Source organism: Tasmannia lanceolata, unplaced genomic scaffold (assembly GCF_043159265.1).
Source record: "Tasmannia lanceolata isolate RefF3 unplaced genomic scaffold, GAP_Taslan_0.1 ptg000006l, whole genome shotgun sequence".
Taxonomy (NCBI): Eukaryota; Viridiplantae; Streptophyta; class Magnoliopsida; order Canellales; family Winteraceae; genus Tasmannia; species Tasmannia lanceolata.
In genome coordinates, this window is record NW_027518683.1 from 3,325,775 (window position 1) to 3,343,192 (window position 17,418).

General features: G+C 37.2%; 2 protein-coding genes across 2 annotated transcripts; both read right to left on the reverse strand.

Annotated features, from left to right (window-relative positions):
• Positions 1–134: 134 nt before the first annotated feature.
• On the reverse strand, positions 135–5,267 carry LOC143879287 (protein NSP-INTERACTING KINASE 1-like). Its single transcript, XM_077381595.1, has 11 exons — positions 4,195–5,267; positions 3,982–4,114; positions 3,663–3,734; positions 3,425–3,568; positions 3,152–3,223; positions 3,001–3,060; positions 2,821–2,918; positions 2,094–2,243; positions 1,501–1,842; positions 969–1,348; positions 135–821 (listed from the first exon to the last, which is right to left on the reverse strand). Exons 1-11 carry the CDS (start codon positions 4,295–4,297, stop codon positions 501–503), a joined length of 1,875 nt encoding a protein of 624 aa, XP_077237710.1. The 5' UTR covers positions 4,298–5,267; the 3' UTR covers positions 135–500.
• A 5,652-nt stretch (positions 5,268–10,919) lies between these two features.
• Positions 10,920–16,452, reverse strand: LOC143878229 (H/ACA ribonucleoprotein complex subunit 2-like protein). The gene is made up of 4 exons (XM_077380532.1): positions 16,238–16,452; positions 14,201–14,270; positions 13,296–13,401; positions 10,920–11,264 (listed from the first exon to the last, which is right to left on the reverse strand). Exons 1-4 carry the CDS (start codon positions 16,356–16,358, stop codon positions 11,103–11,105), a joined length of 459 nt encoding a protein of 152 aa, XP_077236647.1. The 5' UTR covers positions 16,359–16,452; the 3' UTR covers positions 10,920–11,102.
• Between the last annotated feature and the right edge of the window lie 966 nt (positions 16,453–17,418).

Here is a 17,418-nt window from a genome sequence, read left to right on the forward strand (position 1 = left end):
ACGGGGCCTTCGAGTTCAAAATAAAGAGAAGGGGTGTGAGCTACCAAACAGGGCTTGGAATAGCATCTTCCATGACCAAAACATGCTAATACAATGTCTCACTCTTCTACAACAAAGTTAAACAAGTCACCATAAGCCATGAAATTTACTGAACTACAATTCATGTAATTTGTAATTTAAACATAACACCTCTTTATCACCTCTTTTTTCTTTTGCATGAAATTTCACTCACATTATTCATACAACCACAAGACTCATTGCACAATCTCAATCCTATTCAATCTTCTTCACTCACTGAGAACAAAAAAAGACATGAAATACTGGTCACTATAATAATGTCAGTTACTCAAATCAGCTTCTGTACAGTCTGGAGTTGCCATGGCAACCTTTTGGAGCTCTGATGTACTTTACAAACTCTTCTATCCGATGTTCGCTTCTTGAATAGCACTGATACCGCATATTTGAAATAGTCTTTTCTTCTTATCAATTTGTATTGTAATTCACCTCGGACCAGAGAGCTCCATTGCTTGAACAAGTAACGAAGAGTCATCGGTCAGATCAGAGTATCGCTCCGAAGAGGAGAATTCATGGCCTCTCCACTTGGGTGCTTCTGCTTTCTGGGAAGCTTCCCATCTCTCCGCAAGCCCATCACCTTCCAGCATTCGTACCACTTCAGACATCTTGGGTCTTTGTCCGGGATGGTACTGAGTGGATAAGAGAGCTACCTGAACCATTTCTTCGAGCTCAATCCGATCATAGTTGTTTTTCATGTCCTTGTCGACTAGGATATCGAGCTTCTTTTCCTGGTGAATTTTCTTAACCTGGGCCAAGAACCAGAGTTAGATGAATGAATCAAGCAGAAAGAAGTGTCAGAAATGAAGGGTTTTTTTTTTTGGAAGAAAGTTGGTAGGCAAAATAGACTTATAAATATAGAGCTTAAGTTCAACAAGTACAAAATTTTAGCTTACCCAGTCAAGCATGGCTCCTTTCTGGTTTGCGGCCTTTCCGAATTCTAGAGCTCTCTGACCAGTGATCAATTCAAGGAGGAGGATTCCAAACCCAAAGACATCTGTTTTCTCTGAGGACTGGCCTGTGGACAGATACTCAGGAGCTATATGCCCAACAGTGCCCCTCACGGCAGTTGTTACGTGCGAGTCTGTGTGATCCAAAAGCTTCGCCAACCCAAAGTCTCCCACTACGGCTTCGCAGTAGTCATCAAGCAATATATTAGCAGCCTTTACATCCCTGTGAATTATCTTGGGATCACACTGTTCATGAAGATACAATAGACCCCTCGCAGCTCCCAAAGCTATTCTCTTCCTAGTAGCCCAATCTAATGCTGGTTTTCCTGTTAGAAATAAGTAACAAATAAATTATCTTATTTAATAATCTGAACTTAGGATTTGGATCAAAAGATAAACTTAGATAAACTCCTCCAGATAAAAAAAGAAAGTTCTAGCAACCCAATTCTATGATATTCTGTTTGTAACTTTTTATTACCTTTGAGTCGAGAGGCTACACTTCCATTGGACATGTATGGGTAAACCAGGAGCCTCTCTGTGGTTGTCATACAAAAGCCACAGAGCCTGAGAAGGTTCCTGTGTACAGCTAAGCTGATCATCTCTACTTCGGTCTGAAATTGGATTCCCCCACCGGCGGCATTTCCATCCTTTAGCCTTTTTACCGCAACTACAGTTCTGTCCTGGAGATGACCCTTATAGACATTTCCGAAACCACCTTTTCCAAGTATATTCTTGCTGCTGAAGTTATCTGTTGCAATCTGAAGCTCTCTGAACTGGAACCTCTTCAAATTTCCAAGACAAACTTCCTCATGATGTTGGTCTGATAAGTTGAATGGATAGTTAATTAGAGTTAAAACCACATATATGTAAATTATTTTGTGAATAATGAAGAGTAAACAAGTGTTGATGTATCCATCAAATGAGGAGAGTAGGTATATTTATATTTATTCTTCTCCTTGTTTGTGTTATTACATAAGAGAATCTCCGCGGTCAGAAGTCCTATGTTTAGGATTTTATTCAATTGAGAAATTGATGAGCTCAAATTTGTTCTCATGTATGCATTTTACTTACCGTTAACATCGAAGAAGATCTGTTGGTTATGTCTTTGCCTCCACCAGAGAAGAAGCCCAAATCCAAAAATGATTACACAGATGAATCCAAGACTTGTCCCAAGAGCAAGGGCCGTTTTGTGACTTCTGGATCTTACTGAAGGTATAGTACCTTTAAAACCATGGAGAATGAGAGGTTAGTGTCAAACAGCTAAGTATATCCATGTCAGAATGGACGAAAAAGAATTTAACCACGATTGATTGAAATATATGAGCAGAGAAGGAAACTAGATTGGGATCCAAGATAACATTATAGACTATAGAGATAAGTGAAATAAAACAATGAATTTAGACAACAGCAGCAGAGAGCAGTTTTTAAGGGTAGAGGAAAATTAGTTACTAAAAATCAGGAAAATTGATTGTGGTAGCATGTCTTAAAGCACAAAAGGAATTCCAATTTCAGCACCTTCAGAAAAATCATAAAATAGAGAAATGAAGAAAAAGAATAGAACAATATAAGAAAAAAAAAAGATGATAGAATAACTGTAAGAAAAAGGAATATAAATAGCTAAAATTAAGTGACCTAGGTTAATGATGAAAAAAATGTCAAAAGCTGAATTTATTTGCAGAGCTTCATTCATGAGAGGACCACAAAAAAGGAAATAATTGTTATTGAGTAGCAGACTTGAGAACCAAAAAGAACAATATAGAAACTTTCAAGTTGCAACTTTAAAATTTGAGATAAGTACTCTGTGAATTATTGGTGTTGAAGGAAAGTGGCATTGGCGTCGTCCCATAGCACTCTTGCTCCGCCCCAGTTGCACAGATCAGAGGGTTTCCGACAACGCTGTAGCCGAATAAGAAAGAAAAAATTCAGCATTTAATATTATTGATAAAATAAAAAAAATATAGATTATTAGAGTCCTTACTTGAAAGTTCTAGCAGGAAACCTGGGTATAGGGCCGCTCAAATTGTTATACGAAAGATCCCTGAATCATGAAGTAAAAGATCTTTAGTAAAATATAACCATTAGAGAAACTAAAAATACTAAATTCATATACGTAAGGTCAAGAGGATTACAGAAAATCCAACTGAGTGATGGTAGCCAGAGACATAGGGAATGCTCCTGAAAGACTGTTATTGTTAAGCCTCCTAATGTAACCAAGTCAAATATCCAATATCAGATTCAGCCCTAGAAAACTATTTCAAAAATCAAAACCATCAATCTTTTTTCCTTCTCAATTTAGACGTAACTTGAAATAGTTCAAAGGTTCAAAAAACAGACATGTTTTAACTCCTGCCTCTCTCAAATAATCAAACTTTAGAAGTCCTCTTAATCAGTATGGTACTTACAGGTATTGAAGGTTTTTTAGGTGGCCTAAAGAAGTGGGAATTTCGCCGGTGAAAAAGTTATTAGAAAGATCAAGTGTATGAAGTTTTGAGAGCTTTCCAATCTCTTTTGGAATAGGTCCTGATATGTTGTTGTTTTGTAACAGCCTGCAAAATACCCCCTCATTAAACCAATAGCAGAAAAAAAAACATGGCAATAAGAAAACTGCAAAAATCATTTAATCCTTTTATGTCTACTTACACAATCTGGAGATTTGTCAAGTTCCCTATGCTTGGAGAAAGAGAACCGGATAAATTTTGACTGGGAGTTCCTCTGCAACGGAACCATTAAAACAAGTCAAAAGAACTGTTTATTTTTCAGAACTTGGTCATAGCCTAAAAAGGCCTAAAAAGGAAAATCAAGTTTTCTACTTTGGTTTGTTGCACTGTAGGCAAAACATCACAAAGTTTTCTTTGTTTGGGTGAGCCTCTCTAGTGCAATTAACAAAAAACTTGGAAAAAAAAATTCATAACATAAATCAGAGAAAACAAAATTCCTGACATGTTGCACTATAACTTACAATCCAATGACTAGATTTTCAGGTGAACAAGTAACCATAGTCCAGCTACATGGATCAACAGAGTCCGCATCCCAATTTTCTAGAACCTTATGAGGATCCTCTAGAGATTCTTTTACACCCATCAAAGCTTGCACTAAACAAAAAAATTCAAATTCAAATTATATTTCAAAAGGAAAACCCAATATGTAGAAGTTGAAGAAAAACTCAAATTACCTTCAAAGTTGACACCTTTTGGAGAAAGCAGACCAGTTGCAGAACTCCAAAACCAGAACAAAACCACCAAACAGAGAACACCTTTCTCTCCCTTTCTATCCATTGAATATGTTTTGAAATTAGGACCCAGATACAAAGACTGATCTTATGAGCTTGTAGGAGGCTTTAATGGAGTCAAGCAATAGATCCTCAATGGATTTTCTTCTCCTGTTTTGAGGTGATTTTCATTGGAACCCACAAGTAGAACCCCTCATGCTCCCCATTATAGACATCCACCCACTCATATCTGTTGTCAGAGGTAGAGAAAAAAAACATGGGTTTGGTAGTAAAGAGAGGACTAACATGCCTGTCACTGATTTAATAGAAAAAAGAAACAAAATATAGAATTGAAGCAATTGCTCAAATGCCAACCCAGATCTTAAAAATTGCAAAGGAAAAGGTGAAAACAGGAAAATTCCTTGGTGGGTCAATCATACATTTGTCTAGAAAGGAGAGTATGGGTGAATTTTCTAATCTTGAATGGCAAAACTAAAAACAAAACAATGAAACCCAGAATAGAATTCAGAAGAGAAACACATAAAAGATGAAAAAGGAAAAGGAGAGAGAGAAAAAGAAGAAGAAATCCCTTGTGGGTCCATTTCCCAATGGTCTAAAGATAAGAGGAAGGGGAATTTTCTTGGACTGTTAAAACTGATGAGTGAGATATGAGGAAAAGGAAAGGAGAAGGGAGAGAGTGCTTTAGTTGTTCCTGCTATGGAATCCAACATTCTCTGAGTGGCCATTCATTAAAGTCCCAAATTCTATCTTTTGTGGTAATTAAAAAAAAAAGTATGAGAATCTCGAGAGTGGCTCGAGATTCGTGTGTCTGAACACAGAGCAATGAAGGGCATGAGATCTTTGTTGGGTATTTTTCTTTTTCATCCACTTATTTTTTTAATTTGGGGTTTGCTTTATTGATTCCACAACCCCATCAGCACACTCACACGGTCTGTATGTACTGTCAGCAGACAGTCCATTCAATTAACAAATCTAAAGTGGAAACTTTAAAAAGCAAAAGCTGCCACCTCTCTCTCTCTCTCTCTCTCATGCGTATGTATAACTGTTACATGTAAGGGGAATGGGTAGAGGACTAAAATTTGCAGTGCAGGGCAGTCTAGGAATGAATTATTTGAGGAGTGGTTACTTATTACTGATCTCGAGGCATTGAAAATCACATCTGAATTCTGGTCTCCCTCCTACCATTGGTGCAAATCTGTAGGACCCAATGAGTGGAGACAGCGTAGTGACAGATACCAGGGTGGGCCCCACCACTCCCCCTGATTAGAGCAGTACTGGAATTCTTGGAATTCTTGATGTGACTTATTACTTTGGAGAAAACAAATTAAAATAAAATTTTAATTTTAAAAAATTTCAATAAAATTTTCATTCTGACGGGCACAATCAGAATACAATGGGCAGTAAACAAATTCCAGCATTTCCCCCCTTTAAATCTGTCCGATTGTCATTGTCGCCTCTATCAGAATAGAATACTTATTCCATCACCTATTCTGGCAATCTATTGCAATTGAAAAATCTGGAGGTTCTTCTTGCCTAGTAACAAAGGCAAAAGGAACCCTTCGATCCCCGTCAAAAGGGATGATATTTACTACAATTCCGTAGAAGTTAAGTTTCTTAATACTCATGTAGAGGCTAATCCTAGCAACTCGAACTCAAAAGCATAAAGGCAAATTTTCATTTATAATAAAAAAAAAATCATGAAAGCTAAAATAAAACCTAAGCAATTAATCTCAGCCGTCCATCTAAAGTAACCTAAATAAAAGTTAAAAACTTGACAAAAATAATACTAAAATAGAAATCTCGTAATAGATATGTACCAAGTTATAAATCACCCATAACTTTCCTCAGATCATATTCAAATCGAAGTTTCTTGAACTCGTTAGATAGTTAATCAAAAAATCTTCTAATGGTACAAAAATCAAGCAAAATGAATACGATTCAATGCCTAAAAAGTAGACTACAAACAAATGAAAACAGAATGAGGTGGTGGGGAGGGGATGTTGGAATCCATTTCTCGCCCCATGGTGGTATTCTGATACTGTATCAGACCCTACTGTAATGAATTTTTTATTAAATTTATTAAATTAATATTTTATTTTAATATTTTCCATTCCATTTACATGAGAATCAGAATAGGATGCCAATTTCGATTCCTTATTCCAACAATCCATACTCAGCCTTGCAGATTTTCATTCAGTTGGATGGAGTAATGATATTTCGACTCCCTTTATCCAGCATTCCCACCCCTATTTGGTCTAGAATGTCTACATGGTTTAAATTACTCTACAACTGGATATAATAGAGGGTGGGGGGGGGGGGGGGGGGGGGTGGGGTGGGTGGGGTGTGTGTATTTTGGGAATGACTGGTTTATATACTTAAGTGGGTTCTAGAGTAAGGGAGTTGTGGGATCAAACGGTATTTAACCCTGTCACTGCTTAAATTGGGTTTCAAATTTGCAATCAAATGAGTGGGTCATGTGCAAGGCACAACGGTAAATTGTATTGAACTTCTGCAATAAAATATGGCAGGGGCATTATGGAGACGGAATGTATAAACGTTCAAATATTTAAATGGGCAGGGTTGAAAGGCCTTGGAACAAAAAAGGAGTCAAAAGAGAACAAAGTGAGAATAGGGAAATGATAAATCCACCCCTTTATTTACCAATGCCGGGCCTAGTGAATAGTGATTGCCCTGGATAGCAAATCATGCAATCCACGTGTAGATCTTCCTCAATTAAAAATGGGCCCCATCATTTTTCCACCAACAAGGGCCCCATGGAATAGCTACTTCTGTACTCTGATTAGTTACCATCCATTTTCCCTTCCAATATAATAGACTGCATAGATTAGTTAAGAGTTAAGACACCCTCTTTCCTAACTTTTCCAAATTAAGCAGAGGTCAGGATGATGGTTATGTTCTCTTTAGACATACTTTATTCATTATTCATTATTCATTATCCATTGTCTTTCAATAAAGAGTAAAAAGGAAAAGAGAAGAGGGAAGATTATCAATATACATAAACACATGAAAATGATATTTCCACGCCCTTTCGATTTGTCTATTACTGAAAATGAATAATTTTAAGGGAAGATTCCACCCCCTTTTGTTTGTCTTTCACTGAAAATGAATCATTTAATTTCAGGGAAAGGCAAACAAAAGGGGGTGAAAATGGTGGGAAAGGAGGTGGAAATATCATTCTCAAAACACATGTACAAGAAGGCTTTTGGAGCCAAAAAAGGAGTCAAAGAGGAAGAGGGGGGGAGTGATTTGAGGATGCTTCCATGAGGACATGCACTAATGGATAGCCAAATGAGTGTGGAATTATTATTATTTTACCAATTGGTAGTTTGAATGTAAGGAGGGAAAAAGAAGAATTGCTTCTGTGTGACTGAGTAGACAGACAGCCACATGTATGCTTTGGCCATGCACCTAAAAGCAGGTCCATCAATATAGCATCCAAAACAGTTGACAGATTTGGACCCCTCTTTGTCTCTTAGTCTCACAACCCCACTCCAACCTGGGATTCTTGTTTCCTTCCCCCACCAAATTTCAATTTTAGTGTATATATCCAAACACACCCATTAACTAAATTGCATTCCTTGGCATTAGTTTTCTACCAATAGAAAGAAGTAAACAGACATTAGTACTTGCATTGCCCAAATTCTAAGGGAATATTGGCATTTTAGGATTGCTTTTTAGACTCTCAAACAGTAGTAGACTATAGAGATGTGGTTTCTATGGAATAGTAACCCTATAAATTCCTAAAGTGGCCGTTCACCATGGGGACAACAAGCTGGCCTATTTATCTTCCTTGGATGAGACCTATCCTCTGTTCACGTCGACCTTTGTTCTTGGATAAAATTTTACCAAAGCAAAATTGGTAAAAAAGGGACAAGATAATTTCAATATAAACTTATCCAAAGGGTATAGCCAAATCACAAAACAGCTTATCCAAGGGTTACTATCCCCATGATGAATAGCCCCTAAGAGGAGTGACTCCATTTTCTTTTGGATTAGGAGTTAGGACATTTTGCTGCTAGTTCTTACTTAAAAACAAAGCAAGAATAAGTTCCTTAAAGGACACTCAAGGTTAGGTAGGCACCTTGCTTTTCTCCCTTTACTTCCTTGTGGAGAGGGTGTCTGCATTACTAACCCTTAAAAGTTTTATTCTGAGTGAAGGAGTGGTTAAATTAATAAAGTACCCATCATGCTAGAAGAATCAAAACTTCTGCATTAAAGTGTAAATTGAAGTGTTAGAACTCTTCATGTGTACCTATCCTTGAGCTTTCCACAAACTGACTTCTCTACTCCAAATATATATATGGGATTTGCTAGGTAGCTTCATGAGAAGCAATTTTGCGGCTCACTTTTGCTAGAGTGAACAGCCACAGAAGCTCATATTTCAGCAGATTTTGTCTCATTCATTTAATTCGGCTCACTTTTGCGAGACAGAACAGCCACACAGGCTCACATTTTAGCAGATTTTGTCTGCGAAATGGCTTTCCGTGAAATTGCCTAGCAAATTCCTATACATATGTCTGTGTGTGTGACTGTCAATACAGTTCAACAGCCCCATTTGTTGGTAGGTTTTGGTCTACGTGAATAGATGTAACTACCCACAAACAATCAAACAAAAATAGCATGCATGGTTCACGGTGTTCACTATTTTTGTATGTTTATGACTTTATTCTCACTTTATCAAATGTGAAATAATGATATATGCAGATTTAATTTCTTCTTCCAGATCTTAGGTCCAACAGTTAACACCATAAGAATTAATGGGCACCTCCTCCCTTATGCGGAGTTACTGTAAATTGTACTTTAATAAGATTTGCAAGGGGTTATAACTGACTAAGAAAGGCAAAATAATTTCTGATATAGACAAGCTGTAAAATCATACAGTACCACCCAACAAGGAAAAAAGGTTGTCTGAGGAGACATGGAATCACAAAGTGCACTATTCCCTTGTGATGGATAATACTTTGAAAAGACCACAAAAACAAATCTCTTTACCCACTTTATTATATTCGGATTCCTCAAGAATAATCTCCATGCATGATTAAGGCATCCTTCTCTTTTCTTTTTCACTCATGCTTAAGCTTTGTTTCCTTGGTGTCTTTTTTCTCATTTTGTTGCACCTAGATTTTTTTGCTTCACTAAAAGAAAATCTTTCCATTGAAGTGGATGTCAATCAATGTTAACCTCTCATGTTTATCTGAATAATTTCCTTAGGCCCTGTTTGGATTGCAGGAATTTTCTGGAAAACATTTGAAGGAAAAATATTTCTAAAATTTCCTTCTTTTTTAACACACGAAAAAAGATGACTTGAACCAGTCCTATTCAATTTTTACTTAGAGGGACCTTCAATTTATGATAATATCCCTCTAAATTAACCACAATCATATCATTTCCCTTTAAATTTATGATAAATTTTTTCCTTTCACAAAAAAAAATAAAAATCCATTTGAAATGTTGTTCTGGCAATACAAACATAGCACATGCAAGGATGATTTTGTGCATCAATTTGCAAGATTAGGATGCAAGTTCAGTTTTCATTTTAAATTTCTCATGGTATTTGAAAATATTTTTACAAGAAATTGAAGATTTATTAATTAAATTCAGGTTTAATTCAGAAAATTTGTCATTAATTTGAGAATTTAGAATTATTCAGGTAACAAAAAATCGAGATCTTTTAAAAAGATATCTTCAATTATTTGGAAAAATTTGTGACTGCTAATAACCATGGCGACTGATTAAACAAGAAACAACCACAAAGAATCAAAGCACGAGTGAAGATTTACTCATACTAGCCTTAAAAAGAGGTTGTTCTTCTCTACAGTAATTGAAATCCTTGGACAAGCTTATCCTGGGATTGGCTCAGCTGCTTGGATAATTGTATCTTGAATAAATCCCTAAGATTGGCTACCCTACGCACTGAGGTTTGAATAGAGTTAAAAGCAAGCCTATCCAAGGATAACATAAACCTCAGTTTGATATCCTCATGAAGAACAGCCCCAAACGTTCATATCCACATCCTAGGCAATTAATGCCTATTGTCTTATTTTCTAGCCTAGCTCCCATAGAAGAGAGGCATGGGCATGGAGCTTTCTAGAAAACGATCAGATGCCCCAATAAGACGAAAAATATTATCTTCAAGCATAACAAAAAAAACCTTGCCTATAAGGAAAGATAAGGACCACACCTGATCAATAATCTAAAAATAAACAAAAACATCCTTTTCTTCCCGTAGTTGTACTTTAACTTTTTCAATGCCATTTCTCTACTCAAAAGTTGGTGGTGATTTTAACTACTCAATACAAAGACAGCTTGATTCTGTTTTCATGCGTGAATAATAAACAAAACAGCTTCTTTCTTTCAATTTGCCATTTCTCTACTCAAAAAGTTTGTGGTGATTTTAACTACTCAATACAAAGACAGCTTGATTCTGTTTTCATATGTGAATAATAAACAGCTTCTTTCTTTCAATGCCATTTATCTACTCAACAGCATGTTTTAAATTTCTGCCGAAATACTGAAATTTCAGATTTCGCCTGGGACCGAAATTTAAAAATTTTGGCCGAAATTGCTGAAATTTCATTTTCAGCTGGGGTCGAAACTGAAATTCCAAACCTTGCTCAACAGTTTGTGGTGATGTTAACTACTCAATACAAAGACAACTTGATTCTGTTTTCATGTATGAATAATGAACAAAACAGCTTATTCTGGTCCCCTGCAAGAATGAAAATAGAGCACATGCTTTTACCTACTGATAAGAAAATGTCAGGCTATAAACCAAAATAGCCACATCTACAGAAAACATTACAAGGCAAAAGGAATTGGGTTTGTGCTCTTCAATAAAGGGAGGATGCGAGTTCATTCACATCTGATACAACTTGGGTGTAATCTGCCTTCAATTTTTCCTCTTCCTCCTGGCCCAATTCCCCCTTGTTGGGTTTCGTTAGCACCAAAACGCAGCATGTAGGCCTCTTTGTGGCCCCCGCAGTAGCAAGATCCTGAAAAGGATTGACAGGTACATAAGAAAAATAATGTAATCAAAGTGAATTCTTGCAGGTTAAGGATTGACCGGCACACACTAAAATACAATGTCATGGCGTTCAGAACACACAGTTAACATGCGCTTGCAAATATGAGTTTTTATATGGTGCACAGTTAACCGCCCTTGATATTTGATCCAATGGCAGCCCACTTTTTAAGAGGCTGCTGTTGGATCAAATATCAAGGATAGTGCTTTTGACATACCGCCTACACGGGACTTGACAGTCAGGCACCATATAATTTCTCTGCAAATACGATGTCATGGCTCAGTTCACCACACACAATTAAGATGCACTTGCTCCAATGATTAGTCTCGGTTCTAGAATGCTCTAATTCAAAGTTTAATGAATGACAGGTTTCATTGGTGGGGCCTTCCAAATTGTGGCTCTCCTCAGTAACCATAGTACACATGTACAACGATCAGAAACAGTCATGAGATAGGCCTCACTGTGGATGGGCCATGTCTGGGTATCACACCAATTAGACAACCCTAACTTTTCAAAAGTGACAGATGGCCTGCAATGGACAGTTAAACATCGACTAACAGTTCACGTATGAAGGAAAAAAGTCCATTGCTTGAACGGTTATAATTGTCCGATGGAGGTGACTTTTGTCTGTGGGGCTGAACTCATGAACCTATTTCAATCACCACAAACAGGCTGCACAAACTGTGGAGAGGCATTGGAAAGGTGATGCAAACCTAACCTTTGCATGTGACTTTCTGGGAATTAAGGAGAGATAAAATAAGTTCCAATTCAATAAAATCAGTAACATGTATTCTCAAATCAACATAAATAGAACGTGAATAATCAAAATCAGCAAAGAATTTTGAAGAAATTCTAGGTTGGCAATTTCAATAATCCATAAAAATTAAATTATCGATACCATGTTCCATGCTAAAAGTCCCAACAAGAAGTAACTAATCAATGTGAAAGAAAAATCAGTCCTCAACTGTAAATTGGTCCCAATAATCAAATTTCTGAAATCCGACTAGTAGGCCTATAAGATGTTCCAAGGGGTGAAGGATATGATGGGTGAAGTTTAAAAGGTAGGAATTGTTGGCGGCAAGGGTAGGGTCGATCTGCCATTCGAAAAAAGAGAGGATAGGATCGATCCGGGTAAAATAAGGATGTAAGGACTGTGAAAGGTTCAAAGGGGCAGAATATATGAGTAGGCTGCTGAAATGAAAGTGAAGGTGTTTTGTGCCAGGGAAATGACATATCGGATGTCGAGCCTTGATCGTCTGCTACAGGATGTATCCGAGAGGGAAGAGAGCAAGCCAGATAGAGGGGAAAGGGAGTTGTTTACAACCAAGATAAATAGAGAGGGAGAAGATCGGAGAATCAAGCACTCGAGAGGAAAAGAAGGGGGATGGAAGGATGGCTTATGAACCCAAGCGTAAGAGTGAAAGGAAGAAGATGATAAGAGATGAGAGGGTGGGGAAGGGAGATGTGTGGAGGCTACACAAGCCATTGGTGGGGGGAAGCTGTTTTTCGTTTTCCAAAACTCTCATAGGGCTTCCTCCTTACGTATTTTATCCAGGGACTAAGGGGAATTTCTTACTAAAAATATTACGTTCACGATAGCTGAAAATAATAAATCTATGCTTACTAATAAAATAGAAATAAATCCCAACTTGCACTCAACGCGACTCCGAATTACATAGTTTCTAATTACTACCTCCTTGAGTGTATGCTATTTCGCCTCTTTCAGGGTAAATACAACACAGAAACAACTTACGAGGAAAGTTGCTCATATTTTGATTATTGGAACACCCTTAAGTTTAGCACAAGGGGAAAACAATGTTTTACCCCCTACTTACCCTCAACAGAACAGACCCTAAATAAAAGTAAAGAATGCTACAGAAACTAAATAGGGAGCTGAGGTGTCAAATAGGACAACAAACCACCTGATATGGTGAAATTGCTCCTTAGGCCTTACACAGAATGAGATCAAAGAAACATGTCAACACAAAGATTCCAACTTACCTCCTTTGAGGGGATGTATATATATGGGACTTCAGCTTCTTCACATAAGATGGGGACATGCGTTATCACGTCAATTGGAGAAATGTTTCCAGCTATTACGCACAATCTGAACCCACCAAAAATTATTTCAGTACCTGGACTTCAATAGCTATTCAAAGTATATCGTACAGGAAAATTACGAAAAAAACAAACATGCTGTAAATTTTAAATTTATCTACTCTGGAATCCAAAGAGTTAGCAGGGAGAAAAAGTGAAGCAAGATTATAAGCGAAAAGCATGAGACTATCAGAATAAGATTGTGCAGAAAAAAGAAAAGAAAAAGGAAGGTGGGAATGAAAATGCTTTCCCTCCACCTTTCTCATTCCTATAATGGTTTTTGAGCACATACAATTTGGTTGTAAGTTACTGCCAATTTCTTTAGGATGTCAAGTGTTATGTGTTTTGCCACCGCTAGCAGACAATAACAATAAGTCTCAACTCTGTGATTGTGCACTTCTTCGCTTCAAGATTTAAAATCACTATTTTCTTTGCTTTTTGTTACACATCCATTCAATCTCATTTTCACAAATATTTAGGGCTATTTGAGTGCTTTTGATGTTGATATTGATGAGGATATATATTATTGTACTTGATGGGTTATGACTTTCTAATAAATTTCAGATTCCAATTCCTGCAACTGCGATACTTGGAATAGTACTACCCGCTGCTAATAGTTGGTTCAGTTATTGGCTTCAATCTTCAGTTTGCAAACTAATGGATACTATAAGTATCGTCATTTATTCCATGTACAATTAGACAAATACTCGAACCTCGTCCATTTTCAGATAAACTAAGTTTATAAAGGAAGAAAGGATATAAATAAAAAAAAGGATGAAGAATTTCTTTGGAAGAATGAAAAAGCTAACCCTTTGTTACCACGCCGAATGCTCTTAACCACCTCCTTCACTCCTCTCTTCAAACATTTGGATTCTGAAGCTGAAAACATGAGACCCAAATCCATAGTTATTACAAATAGCGAGAAAGCAGAGAAACGGAACATCATAGAAAAAGAAATGCTGGAAAATCAAAATCTGAACACTAAGGTTTGATCAAAATGAAAAGATGTACACTGAGAAGTAAGAGTTATCCTCCTAGTCGGTAATTTTATTTATTTTTCAATGGTAAAGAGAGCTTTCATTAAAAAGAGGAAGACCGAGATGGTCAACCCAAGGAATACACAAGATGCAAAAGAAAAGAGAAACAACAAAGATAACAACAATCAAGGGGGAAAGAAGACAAACAACTCCAACCCCGCCATATCTACACCGTTCTTTGCAAGATTATCGGCAACACCATTGACGGTATTTGCCATATCTCCTGAAAGGATTGAAAATGATCGAAGAATCTTCATCCGAGTCAGTATTTGCTGTAAATTAAATTAAGTTAGGGTGTTTCCTTTAGTTGCAAAGGATTTCTATTTTACCCTGAATCTATTTATTCTCGATATTCTGGGTAGTTGTATTGAAGCAAGAAGTGTAATACACAGTTATAGAAATTAATGGAATCTAAAAGGTATGTACAGTTTTGCAACTTTTGTTTAAGGGGTCTAATCCAAGGGAAGGGCTGTGTAGTGACAAGAAAAGATTACAAAAGAGAATTTGATAGAGAAAAGATCAAATGTGAAGTATTGTCAACCTTTTAATCATTTCTTTACTTATCGTATCTTGTTATGGAAAACCTCTACATCATTTCCCTCGTAATCTCTCATGCAGTTTTACCATGTGTGTCAACGTGCTTGACTGATTCATATTTCCAACTCCCCACCTCATGGGATCTTGCCAAATGGTATCCAAGGCAACATCTCAATCATGAGATACTGGAATCATGGAATGACAGTTCGATCCAAGGAAACTGGAATCGTGTGCCAATTATTCAACTGTAGGAAATTCAAAGTGTGAAGTTAGGGAGATTGGAATTGAGTGCCAATTATTCAACCATAGGAATATGAATGGAAGAAAATGATTCATGTAGACGAACCCAACTAGTGTCAAGATTAGACTTAGTCAATTTGAGCCGGGTAGATCCTTTCACCTTCTTCATGAAGATTTTCTAAAGGATTCATTAGCCGACCCCAACTAGTTTGGGACAAAGGCTTAGTTGAGTTGAGTTGAGGAATATGAAAGTGTAAAGTTGTGATTAACCCATAGAACATTGAAATGGTACACTGTTAGTTTCACCGAGAATGTGGAAGATTAGAACTGTGCTTTGAAGCTTTAATTCCTGTGGAAATTGACAATGTGTTATATCGGAGAGTATCAACTTCTGCAATGGAAAAAAAAAATTGAAGCCATTTGGGTTACTCCCCCGCACCCCACCGTAACGGCAAGTGTAAGGGGAGTGATGTGGAATCAAGTATGTGAGATTAAATGGCTCATTCAAGTCCTTATATATTAGACATTCAGATGAGGTGGAGATCTGAGCTCCCATACGTTTTCTTCTTTTTCTATAGAATCAATGAGATAGTTTAGTAGTGCAAGGCTCCAATAATTATTTATCACTTTCATTTGTAGGCGAGCAGCGTAACAATAGCACATATAGCTCAAAATCATGCATTTAGAAAATACTCTAGAGATTACAGAGACCAAACACCATTTTTTTTCAAAAAATAAAAATACCCATATATAGAACAGCACCTAAATGAGAAAAAAAAAAGGTCTGGATATAAAGAAAGAAAAACCCAACATAAATGTAACATTGATGGGCATTACTCACTAGATTTTCATCCAATGAGATACTCATACAAATAAACCGAACACCCATTTCAAGGAAGAAGAACTGAAGAGAAAACAGGAAAAAAAAAATCACACAATACATCTATAAAACGATTAAAACAAACAAAGGGGAAAAGGAAAGTGAAACAACGAATATGGAAGAGATGAAGTAAGAAGCTTCCATTAATATACCTCTCCTGACGAGCTTAAGTGTTCTCTTGCAGAGTTTCTTTCCTGCAAGTGGTTTGGCTATAGGGGCGAGCGCACTCATCTTCTTCTTCTCAGATTTCTCTACTTCATTATCGCTCCCCATCTTTCCTCTGTCTCTTCTTTTTTTTTTCCTTCACTTCGAGGAGACTCTGGTTTGTATTGGAAACTAGGGTTTTAGCAACTAAAGGTTTTAGGGTATTCAGCATTTTAATGTTAAATTCTGATACTATGCATAATCAGTTAATCACTTGGTGGGTATGATTTTTGGGGGCCCACCTGTGCCCCGTTGATGTGATTGACCCCATTTTGATCAGATGATCCTAGCCCCTTATTTTTTAATTTTTAAAAATGGGATCCTAGCCCTTGATTCATCAATCCTTTTTAGTGTTTAACAAAGAAAAGCTGAATCCTTTGATTATTTTAGGTCTTTATCTTATGGATGGGATGTCAGTTTTGGGTGGGACCAGGACAGGGGTGCAACTTGGGACGGATCAGGTTGGGCTTTTGCTAAAAAATTAATAGGAATCAACCCAACCCAACTCGATTTCAAGGCAAAGGCCCAACCTGAATCCCGAAAAATCGACCCTAGTTGCACCCCTAGACCAGGACAATGTGGGCCACCTCGTGAGGTCTAGAACATCAATGGTCTTGATTAAACAGGATTGTTCATATGTGGAACCAACAAGTTGATCGTTAGTATTTGTAGCAGAGCTCAGGGCATGGTAACCTTGATTTGCCTCTGAGGGCGAAAAAGTCCCTCGGGGAAGATCTCAGAAACCCCGGTGTAGTTATCTCTTGATTCCCACATTACCGCTACGTGGAGGGGCATGATTATCCACGTTGCTTCCACATGGAGGGAGAGATTGTTGGGGTTCCACGCAAAAGCAAATAGTCCCACATCGGATAAGTGAAATGGATGGGGATGGGTTATAAGCAAGGTTTTAAATTTCGGCTGAAATGGATTTCGGTCAAGACCGAAACCAAAACGTTCCGAAACCGAAATTGTTAAAACTTACCAAATTTCGATCGAAATTTCAGATAAAATATTAATATTTTAATCATTTACAAAATTTCAGCCGAAATTACCTAGATTTAGGCCCAAAAAACTGACATTTCGAGTCCTTTTGCTGAAATCCATTTCGGCTATTTCGGCAGAAATTTCG